The sequence below is a fragment of the Microtus ochrogaster genome, linkage group LG7_11, assembly GCF_000317375.1.
Source record: "Microtus ochrogaster isolate Prairie Vole_2 linkage group LG7_11, MicOch1.0, whole genome shotgun sequence".
Taxonomy (NCBI): domain Eukaryota; kingdom Metazoa; phylum Chordata; class Mammalia; order Rodentia; family Cricetidae; genus Microtus; species Microtus ochrogaster.
This window is the reverse complement of record NC_022032.1, coordinates 2,294,132-2,305,146: the sequence shown is the minus strand read 5'-3', so window position 1 is coordinate 2,305,146 and position 11,015 is coordinate 2,294,132. Positions and strand designations below refer to the sequence as shown.

The 11,015-nt window shown below is 44.0% G+C and overlaps 1 protein-coding gene across 1 annotated transcript; it reads left to right on the top strand.

Moving 5' to 3' along the window:
• Positions 1-8,101: 8,101 nt before the first annotated feature.
• Positions 8,102-9,412, top strand: Tcim (transcriptional and immune response regulator). Its single transcript, XM_005362435.3, has one exon. The coding sequence runs from the start codon at positions 8,131-8,133 to the stop codon at positions 8,449-8,451; it is 321 nt and encodes a 106-aa protein (XP_005362492.1). The 5' UTR covers positions 8,102-8,130; the 3' UTR covers positions 8,452-9,412.
• The last annotated feature ends 1,603 nt before the right edge of the window (positions 9,413-11,015 follow it).

Sequence of the window (11,015 nt, the reverse complement as noted above, 5' to 3'; positions counted from 1 at the left end):
TCGTAGAATATAGAAACACGCACGCTACTATAGATGTTACAAACATCTTGTGCTCGCTTCCTTAGAAAAACATGTGAGTTTATGTTCACAACTGTTTTCTTTTGAGAGGAGCTGTAAACACCAGGGCTCAGTATGTGAATCTGGACAGCTAATTAAGATGTTAAAAAGGAACAGCTTATCTTTGGTTTCTATTTTAGGCAATGCTTCAAATACAGACTGATGGTTTAACCAAAGACAGCTGTTTCATTTCACATGCAAAAGCATCATTCAAAAAGAAGTGCTTTGTAAAAAATTTTTAAAAAAGGAAGAAAAATAGGCTTGTTCTGTAATTCTTTCCAATAAATTTGGGGATTTTTCCCACAACTACACTGAAAGGATTTGGGAATACATTTGGGTCCTAGGGGTTTTGTTTGGGGGGGTTGTTTGTTTTTGTATTTGTGTTTCTTTGGAATTTATTATTTCCTTTCTTTGATGTAAACTAAATGTCGGGATAAAAATTTCTAAATAAAGCTACTACCCTTTTTTTAAGGGTATAATAATTACAGAATATACTTAATAAAGTTTCCTGGAAAAGTCTGAGCTAACTTTAAAAAGGATTAACTATACTCAAGAAAAAAAAAAAGAAAGAAAATCTGGAATGGATTTCATATGAGGACATGGGGAATATAGTGTGATCCCCGACCAGTCCTCTTGGACTAAATCTCAAATGAAATATTTAAAGGATTTTTTTCTTAAAGAATTCAGAACAATGTGAAGTGACTTCAAATCAGGCTATATTCGAGGTTCCAGATTTGCATGTGGGCCGGGTAAGACAGCTGCAGCATGGCTGAATTGTTGGCAATTGCTCCTGCAGGAAGAATGGAAATCACAGGGGCTCTCGTCAGTACCCCGGCTTACTTCCTGGCTGTATGCAGACCTTTTGGTGTACTGTGTACATTACCAAACTTGGCTTCCTCTCATGTCCTGCCAACCTTCGGCCTCCCTGTTTTAGACTCTACCAACCTAAGCATTGGCCTGGGCCTTACCTTTGACCCGGATTCCATCTGCCACCCAATTCTGAGCAAGCATGCCTGGGTTTGTTTCCAAAGCACACTTAGGATCAGCTGTTCGCTCTCTGAAGACACGATTGTTTTCTTCAGTTGTTTTTGATTGCCCAGTAGGAATTTAAAAGCTTAAGTCACTCATCCCGCATACTGTGTCTAAAAGCCTATCTATTTCACCCACAAGAAGGCTATAAATCTTTACTACAACCCCATCTCCCTGCAGCCTCTGAGCCCTGAATACCCACCTGGCTTACTTTTCTCCGGTCTCTTCTTTGCTTCCTATTTTTAGGGCATCTGGTCCAGTATGTGCTTCCCTGACTTGGAGCTCACTTTGACTTTGCTTTCCTCTCCGCCTCTGGAGAGCCTCTTCGGGCTAGATTCTACACCCGCATCAAGTCAGCGCCCATACAACGCATGGCTCAGCCAATCTGGTTTTTGTTGTTTGTTTCAAGATAGGGTTTCCCTATATAGCTCTGGATGGTCTGGAACGCTCCATGTCAACAAGGCTGACCTAGAACTCATCAAGGCTCACTTGCCTCTGCCTCCCCAGTGCGAGATTAAAGGTGTATGGTTTCATGCCTGCACAACCCGGCCAGTTTGAACAAACCATTCTCTGTGCCTCTCAATCTCTGGCCCTTATGAGCTCCTCTTTGTACAGCTAGATGCTCTCCTGTTTGCTCAACGTTTCTGCAGGTTCTGCAAACAGTGAATGAATCTATAAACCACTGAATGAAGGTATGGGAGGATAAATGCAAGGGAGTCAGATAGCAAATTCGAACTGTAGGAGATACGCGAAAGGGAACATAGTGGAGACCGGCGGGCAACACGCAGAACTTGCTGACAGGAAGTGACAACCCTGCAGCTGGCTCTATCATCTGATGGGCTGCAAGATGTTGGGAGAGTTCTTCAACTTCTGGAATGTTCCTTGCTTCCATGTGTAGATGAGACCGCCAGTGTTGTGAAAGTCAGGTGAGACAGAGGATGTGAGAAATATTCTGCATCCTATCAACATGGCATCCTTAGTGCTACGGCCAGAATGCTCGTGGCTTTGCAGTCGAAACTTACGGATCGGAGAGTTCAGTGGTTTGCTTTCAGGTGAGCACGTTACTACTGAGTTACACCCAGGTCTCCTAGATGCCAGTGTTTTCCTACAGGAAAAGTAGGTAACCCAGACCAAAGATCAGAAAATGTTCTCAATGTTGATTAAAACAATCTCTGGAAATAAATTGGGGGTTCATCATCTGTTTGGTGTCTCTGAGTCTAATACTTTCCTGCATTAGGTAAACTTACTTAGTAGATGGTTTTTTCCCCTGTGTTTTCTAGATAGCCTCCACTGAGCACAAAATTAACTATTCATATTGGTTGGGGCAAACATTTCATCTCTTCGCACAATAAGCAAAGACTGGAAAATTAACGCCCAGAAGGAACCACACTGCTCATGTAGATGTTTCCTTTAAAATACCTTCACCAGCTCTCCTCTTTATTGCAGGGATTAAAAAACGGTCAGGCATCCAGGTGCAAGCTGGGAGTCCCCTTGAGCTGCTTTTCAATCCCGTCTTCCAGCTCAGTAGCTGAAAATAGTTAGACAAGGAAGGGAGGAAGCAGGTGCCAAGGGCTTCCCAGCGGTGTGGAGTTTCCCTTGGCTAAGAGCACGGGTCAGATTTGTGTCACATTGCTGGCTGATGGAAACTGACGTTGTTTCCCTGTGGACAGGCTTGTCACCTAAACAACTTTGAAACTCCTTCATGTCTCAAATTCATGTGAATGCTTTTAGGCAGCCCTTCAAGAGTGCTGTTCAATACATTTATATATATATATATATATATATATATATATATATATATATATATATACACACACACATGTAGTATTATTTATTATACATATACATTTATATGTATACACACATATGTAGTATTATTTATTATTTAACAGTTTTATTATGTAATATATATTGTTTAAAGAGCCAGAATTCATGAAGACAGAGCTTGTTGGGGATTTGAGAATACTCTGACATGGGGTTTAAGTTCACAGACTTCAGAATCAAGGCATTCTGGATCAAGTCTTCAAAACTGGAAGAGAGTATTCAGCTCTGTCTGCTGCAATAGAAAGTTGCTACAAATTTCTGTGTCTTAAAAGAACAAAAGTTGTTATCACACATGCTAGGAAGCCTGCAGTCTCAACCAGTTAGTTTTCAGGGATATAGTCCTTCTGCCTCCCCACCCCCCGAGAAGGAATCAGAGGACTGGAAAATGACTACTCCTTGGTTTGTGGTTCCATCTACCATCTTGAGAACCTCGGCTCGGTGTCTTTCATTTCTGACCTTCTGCCTCTCTCTTGTAAAAGACTCTTGTCACCCAGTGGCCTGACTTCTGCAACAGGGTGAATGGCAACACCTCAAGACTCTCAGCTCGTGCTTGCAGAGTCTCGTTGGCAGATGCAATGCTGCAGAAGTAGCCAGAAACTGTAGCAGCTCACATTCAGAAAAATCCAGTTATAACATGCATTAGCATGACTGTTATGGGGTAAGCAACCACCTTCTCGTTGGATTTAAGGCACTATCACTAGGAGGGGATTCATGCCTGTTATGTAAACCTAAACCTGGCTAAAACCGATGACTATGGATGTCATAGGCTCTAGGTAGGAATCTACTACTGTTTTGTTAAATGGATATGGTGTCAAATACATAAATATGTCTTCTAAATATTTACTTTTATGCACATAGGTTAGTGCTACTAGTGCCAGGGAAAAGGTCCAACCAGAAAAACTTCTGTTTGAGGTGGGTGATGGTTAATGCAGAGACTTACAACTGGACAAAGTACTGAGAATAAGTGGCCATTGCACGCTCATCCCTAAGGGGGGCATGTGTTTCAATCTCTGTAAGACTCAGGGGATATCACAGATGAGGAGGAAGAAAAAAACACAAGAGCCAGTGAAATGCTGTCTTCTGCACATGGCAAGGGAATGGTATTCATGAACTCACAGGAGCTGTGGCCACCTGCACAAGGCTATACCAGCTAACGTTCCAGCCTGGATAGAGAAGGGGATCATGAAGTCCCCACCCTTCCCTGAGGAGCAACTGTCAGTTAATGGTTGCTGGAGAAGGGAGAATAATTTTCTTTGGTGGTGTAGCCACTGATAAATTGCCTGTGCTTCCATAAACAAGCAAAAATCCCTCCTCATACTCATGCAGGCAGCCCTAAATAAACGCAGTGAGTCACAAGAAAATAGAAAAACAAACAAAATAAAACACAAGACACGTACGTAAGAGAGGCACTTAATGGGAAGAATAAAGGATTCGTCAGGGGTGGAAAATGGATGAAAGAGGAAATTGAATTCAAGGTGAAAACAACCAAAATGCATTATATCCATGTGCAAAATTATCAAGGAACTTTTAAAAATTAAGGAAAGCTACTGGAGTGATTTCAAGAGTTATTCTAAGAGAAGTTACATCAACTGGTCTATTGAAGAGCTCTTGTTTGGGTGCTGGGTAGAGCACAGAGAGCACTGGTGGGGTCAAGAATGCAGGTGTGGGATTTCCCTTGGTATGCTGTGAATACCATTGGTTAATAAAGGAACTGCTTTGGGCCTATAGCAGAGCTATAGGGGAACAGAGCTATGTGGGGGAAACTAAACAGAATGCTGGGAGGAGGAGTTAGAAAAATGCCAGGTAGCCCCACTGGAGACAGATGCCGGAACTTTAGCCAGTAAGCCACAGCCACGTGGTGATACACAGATTGATAGAAATGGGTTAAATTAATATGTAGGAGTTAGCCAATAGGAAGCCAGAGCTAATAAACCAAGCAGTGATTTAATTAATACAGTTTCTGTATGATTGCTTCAGGGCTAATTTTGCGGACAGGAACCAACAAGCAGCCTTCCTTCCAACACTTGGTCTCAACCCTGTTGAGAGGGGATAGCGTCACAGGCTCGTTGCATGAGGAAGCAAATCTACAGAAAGAGATCACAGGCAAGGCTTTATAACAGAGAGTCGTGGGGTTCTATGCCTGCAAAGGGGTAGGAAACAGGGGTCGACAGAGGGAGAGCTCAGCCAGTACCACTAATGTTCTGAAGTCCACTTGACCTCTCAGTGCTAGGAGAACAGCAGGATGGGATTTTAGCATCTCATGTTGAAGGTCTCCCAACTAACCCACTCCTCCCTCCTAGTAACCTATTTCTCCTGGTGACTCCCACTGCAGTTGTCAGTGATGGCCATGACAGCTGTGCTAGGGAGCTCTGGCTCGGACATCATCTGCAGTAGAATTTTGGCTTGCCTGTTCTTGTCTTGGTCTTGTGCAGGCAACCATAAGTCACTATGAGTTCCTGAGTGCAATGGCCTGACAGGTACCTAGGACACCTTTCCACAGACACTCCTTCTAACCTGTGGTTCTTTCAGTCTTTCTGCTCCTTCTTCTGCAGTGCTTCCTGAACCCTGTTGGAGAAGATGTGCTACAAATGTCTCCAGTAGGATGAACACTCCACAATTCCTTATCCTCTGCACTCTGACCAGCAGCAATCTGTATTTGTTGCCATTCACTGCAAAGCCAATGCTGAGAGTTGGGATGTGCACTAATCTGTGGGTGCTGGGAGTTAGACAGGGTCTCATCTTTTTAACATAACAGATATGTGTGCCATGTTTTTATACAGCCACGTGAAGGAAAATTATACTTCAGAGTATGGGTGTAGGGTGGGTATCATTTAGGAGCCATCAATAAAATAAGTCATAATAGAAAGTCAGAGCCTATATAAGAATGAGCTCCTACAACTTTGAAGAGGGCTAATAATTGAGTTACAGACATTTCTTGTCACCACGCCTGGCACATACTAACATCTCAATAAATCGTTTCCATAACGGTAATGGTTCGTGCTCTAAGAAGAAATGTCCTCCCCAGAAGCTTCTGCAGAAGCAGTCACCCACGGCTCTCATTGTCCTCCTACCTCACTTCTGACTCTCTAATCCTCTTGGCTTTTCCTTCACGTTAGGCCCAGAGTCAGGAGCATTTTAACTTGTCTTATCTAGGTGACTTGGAGGTCTCCCAGCTGATCTTGTTCCTCCCTCCTAGCTAAGAAGTGATAGCTCTTTCAAGTCGTAAGCAAAATCATCCCATTCGTCAATGTGTCCAGAGGCTACCCATCTCATGTGGAATGAGATCCGTCAGGATGGGACCTTTGGGAACATGGTCTGGTTTGCTGTCTTCCTGACACCACCTTCTCTTCCTGGCACTACCTTCTCTTCCTGGTCTGGGCTCCTCCAAACCCCCTGCCCCAGTTCACTGTGTCCCAACCACACTGGCTCCAGCTATCCACACACTTGTACTGTGCCAGGCCTCTGTACTTACTGCTCCCCCTCCTGCCACAGATGGCACTCCAGCTCCCGCCCCTATCTCCTTCAGGTCTGTACAGGTTACATGAGAATATACCTGTGCGGGATAGTCTTATGTCACCTTAACACAAGCTAGAGTTACCAGAAGGGAAGGAACCTTAATGGAGACAATTAGATCTAGCTGCGTGGCACTTCCTTAATTAGTGATTGATGGGGGAGGGCCCAGCCCATTGTGGGTGGTGCCATCCCTGGGCTGATGGTCCTGGGTGCTCTAAGAAAGCAGGTTGAGCAAGCCATGGGAAACAAGTCAGTAAGCAGCACCCCCTACGACCTCTGCATCAGCTCCTGCCTCCAGGTCCCTTCTCCAACTGAGTTGTTATCCTGATTTCCTTGATAACGAACATGATGTAGAGGTATAAGCTGAGGAAACTCTTTCCTCCCCAACTTGCTTTGGTCATGGTGTTTCAGTACAGCCATAGTGACCCTAACTGAGACACACCCCTCTCCCCTAGCCCCCACAAACCCCAGTCTTACTTCCTTTCCAGGCTCATCCAACTCTGGGCCGTTTTTATCCATGGGGGACGTTACTTTCAACCCTATGACAATGAGACTCAGGAATACCCCTTTCCTTTCTCCTAGTAGGTTGTAAACTTTATTAAGGTAAAATGGTGATTTTATTTCTATGTTATCAATTAAATTTTGAGGCAGGGTATTCCTGTGTGATTTGCTCTGTCCTGAAGCTTGCCACCCTGCCTCAGCCTTCCAGGAGAGATGGGAAGATAGGTGTATGACTTTCTGGACTATGTAAGAAATAAATAAAGGCCCATACTGATTTCTTAGAGGACCAGAAAGTACAGTAGAGATCTGCTTCATAAAAGGGAGTCTCCAGGCCAAGCGAAGGAAACATTTAGTGTACCATGGCCATACTTGTTTGGGTCTTGTAGGTAGCAAAAGTAATACATTGAAACTCTTAATGAAGATAGCATCACCCTACTTATGCTGAGTGATCCCAAAATAAACCTCAAAAACAAAAGGTCAGCTCCTTTCTTATAGGCATTAAATACTCAGAGTGTCCCATGAGCTTCTGCTCCCTGCTTTTGGATAGCTGTTGCTATCAATCCCCACACAAGTACCTACACAGTTACTGTTTAAACTGCAGTTTCCTGGGGGAGAATTGTACACAGTTTGAGACGCATGGTTTCTGACTGAGCCGTGTCAGTGTTCTGTCGGAAAAACCTTGGCTCTAGAACCAGAAGTCCTCCAAAGTATTTTCCCTGACTTTCCCAGCCTAGCTCAACAAGTAGCCCTTCCCCTGACAGGGCCGCCCCAAAGGCAGGCAGCCCTAGGCTGCCAGGGTTTGGCGAGCAGTTTTAAACTTCTGGACTAATTGAAACTCCCTTGAGCTTGGCAGGGCTCCTTTGCTTCAGTTGGTGGTGGAGATTTAGAGACTCTGTACTGTTTTTGTCTCTTCTGGCCTCAGCTTCTGGAAGGCAGAGTCAGTTTGTAGGAGCGCTGTTGTCTGGGATGTGGAGAGGGAAGCCCATAGCCGGCTCTCCAGCTTTGAAAGGCGTTCCTACATCCGGAGCCAGATATTTGGCAACTCAACTGTTAACTTTCTGTGGTTTTTCCTCCCTGGGATCAACGTGACGTCACCAGTGTAATTTGAGTCCGGAGCTTTGTTCACACTTTAAATAGCAGTCCAGGGACGATTTTACACACACTCCCTTGAAGCACTCAAGCTGACCTGGGGGAAGACCCACGTCGATGAAAGCAAAGAGAAGCCACCAAGCCACCAGCATGTCCTCGTCTCTCCGAGTAAGCCCGTCCATCCACGGCTACCACTTTGACACGGCCTCTCGCAAGAAAGCTGTGGGCAACATCTTTGAAAACATAGACCAGCAGTCCCTGCAGAGGCTCTTCAGGAACTCTGGAGACAAGAAGGCAGAGGAGCGGGCCAAGATCATTCTTGCCATCGATCAAGACTTGGAGGAGAAAACACGAGCTCTCATGGCCCTGAAGAAGAGGACCAAAGACAAGCTTCTCCAGTTCCTCAGACTGCGGAAATATTCCATCAAGGTGCACTGAGCATAGCAGGATGGGTCATGAGCTTATCCGCCAATGGACCTTTAAAGACAGACCCAGCCAGCGAGCCTGCCAGCCCGGGCAAGAGCAGCGTCCCGCGCGCGTGCATATGCTTGAGCGCTTCTTCCATCAGGACCCCGAGGATGGAAGGGGACAGAGCACACCAGCTACAAAGACTCCAACTCCTTGCAGCCCTGAGCTGTCAGACTGAGGGTAAAGTGCCTTCAGCAGGCGTTGAGAACTCTCCCGGCCAGAAAGAACTGGCTTTGCTCTGGTAGGAGAGGATAGAAGCACGGAACAGAACGTGACAGACAGACCGGGACTGGCAGAGTGCACCCAGGGTCACCAGCAAGGCCCTAAGACTGAACTAAAACCGAACTTGGTTTTTGGTGGTGTCGTTTGGTTTGTTATTTTGTTTTCTTTTCCTTTTCTTTTTTTAAAAATGTGTCAAAGCAGATAGGGAGAGGGAGGAAGGAGGAGGGATAACAAACCTGAATGGTTTACTGAGTTTTTAAAATCTGAATGTTTAAAATGTGGCTAAACCTCAATGCAGTTTATTAGCCAAGATTTTTAGAGATCAGTAATTGATTGCTTACATTTGTTACAATGACTAAGAAAGTGTATTGCCTGGTGTTAAAGTCAGGGGACTGGGTGCTTTGCCCAGCCCAGGAAAACCCACACCACTGTCTACATGTTTCTAGAGGATTTGTATACATTTCAACCAGGTTTGCACAAAGTTGAAATAATGGGGCTATCCATAAATCTGAAGTACTGTGAACAATTTTTTAATGTTTTTTACTCTCTGACTAATGCTAACATCTAATCTAATTAAATGTCCTAAAGATACTGCAGCCATCACTAGAAAGTGAGCTTGGGAGACTTCAGAAGATGCTGTGTGGCCTTTATAATTTATTACACATTGTAAGTGATACGCAGCCCTAATAAATTATTATATATAAACGTAGCTTCTCTTGGTCTGTGCTGATTGGTCCCACAGGAAAAAAAATCTAGATTGGTAAGTTTGGATCATTCTAAACTTTAATAGGGGGCTGAGTCTAAAGCTGTAGGGGCTTTCAGAGCAGTTTTGTGGAGACTGCCAAACTTTCCCCAAACAAATTATTGCACCAAGTGTCTACAGAATTTCTTTGCCCCAGTTCTAAATGTTGTGGCAGGGATATAGTTATCCACAGAGTAACTTTCCAACATTGCTTTTATATATCCATTATATATTTCCATGTTTGTGGAATCTCTCCTCTGTCATCATAGCTGATATCCATGGGTACCCACTTATTTCTTCCTGATCAGTTTGATTTGAAGTTAGAGTAAATAAGGATAAAGTTTCTGTGGGTTAGTATAACTTTACCATCTCTTTCATTATTTCTGCATTATTTATAATAAAGCATTTCTAAGGAGGCATACACAAATGCCCACTGTGCTTTCTTAACAGAAAAGCAAAAACAATCTCCAGAAATTGTTTCAGCGAAAACCTACCAAAAATTTGACTACAGTATTTCAAAACACATGAACTATCTGAAATCTTCAGGAGGGTTAAAAGCCAGAATTTTAAGTACAAAACTTATAAAAGGAAAGAAAGGTGGTAAAATGCTATATTCAGCTATTAGTTATGAAGCTACTGAAGGTCACTACAAATCATCCTTATGGGACCCTTAGGGTTGTAGACAGTGTTTGATCATTTGCACAGGCCAGCATGTGCAAAACCCTGAAATTCATTCCCAGGAAATAAGGAAAAGGTGAAGGGAAAGTTATTCTAGCAGTGTGTGTGTGTGTGTGTGTGTGTGTGTGTGTGTGTGTGTATGCGTGTGCAATGCCCTTGACCATTTTTTTCTGGGAATATTATTCATAATCATCATCATCATCATCATCATTATCAGATTTTCAAAGACAACCATGACATCAAAAGAATTTAGGACCCACAGAGGCAGGGCTTCACAGGGAGCAGTCAGCTAGCCAGAATATGATTATGAAAGTGGAGGCTGTGGACAAGCCCTCTGCTCCATCCTCCTGTCTCTCAGCCTGATACACCTAGCTAACTAACTGCTATCTGCGTGTGCTTGGAGTAAGTTTCCCGTTCCTTATGGGAAGCCTCACAGAGGACTTTTAAGCTGCACTTTATTCAAAGACAGAGCTGGGCATGGCTGTCTGGGCTTGAAATCCTACCACTCAGGAGGATCATGAGTTTGAGGCCAGTAACAGTCACTTTGTGAAATGATGTCTTCGAAACCCATCAGCCCATCCATTCCTCCATGCATCCCAATAAAGGAGGTACATCTCAGATGCTGAGCTGAGAGCCTGGGTTTAACCCACCCCAGGCCCTCAGAACTCTGTCTTCTGCTGCTGTTGTTTTTCAGAAGAGTGTGGTGAGGGCTTGACTTTTTTACACAAGAACGTTAAGTTGTATTAACTTTTTTTTTTTTTTGGCAACATCTTGCTGTTATTTTCTGATTTCAACACCAATGCACAAGGAAGAAAAACAGAAACTCCTCCAGCAGGTTGTCCCAAGCACTCGTCTCTGCTTTGGGGAGAACACAGAGTGGGAGCGGTGTGAT

Excerpts from the sequence above, each read along its gene's own strand:
- Tcim (XM_005362435.3), top strand. The coding sequence starts at position 8,131 with ATGAAAGCAAAGAGAAGCCACCAAGCCACCAGCATGTCCTCGTCTCTC.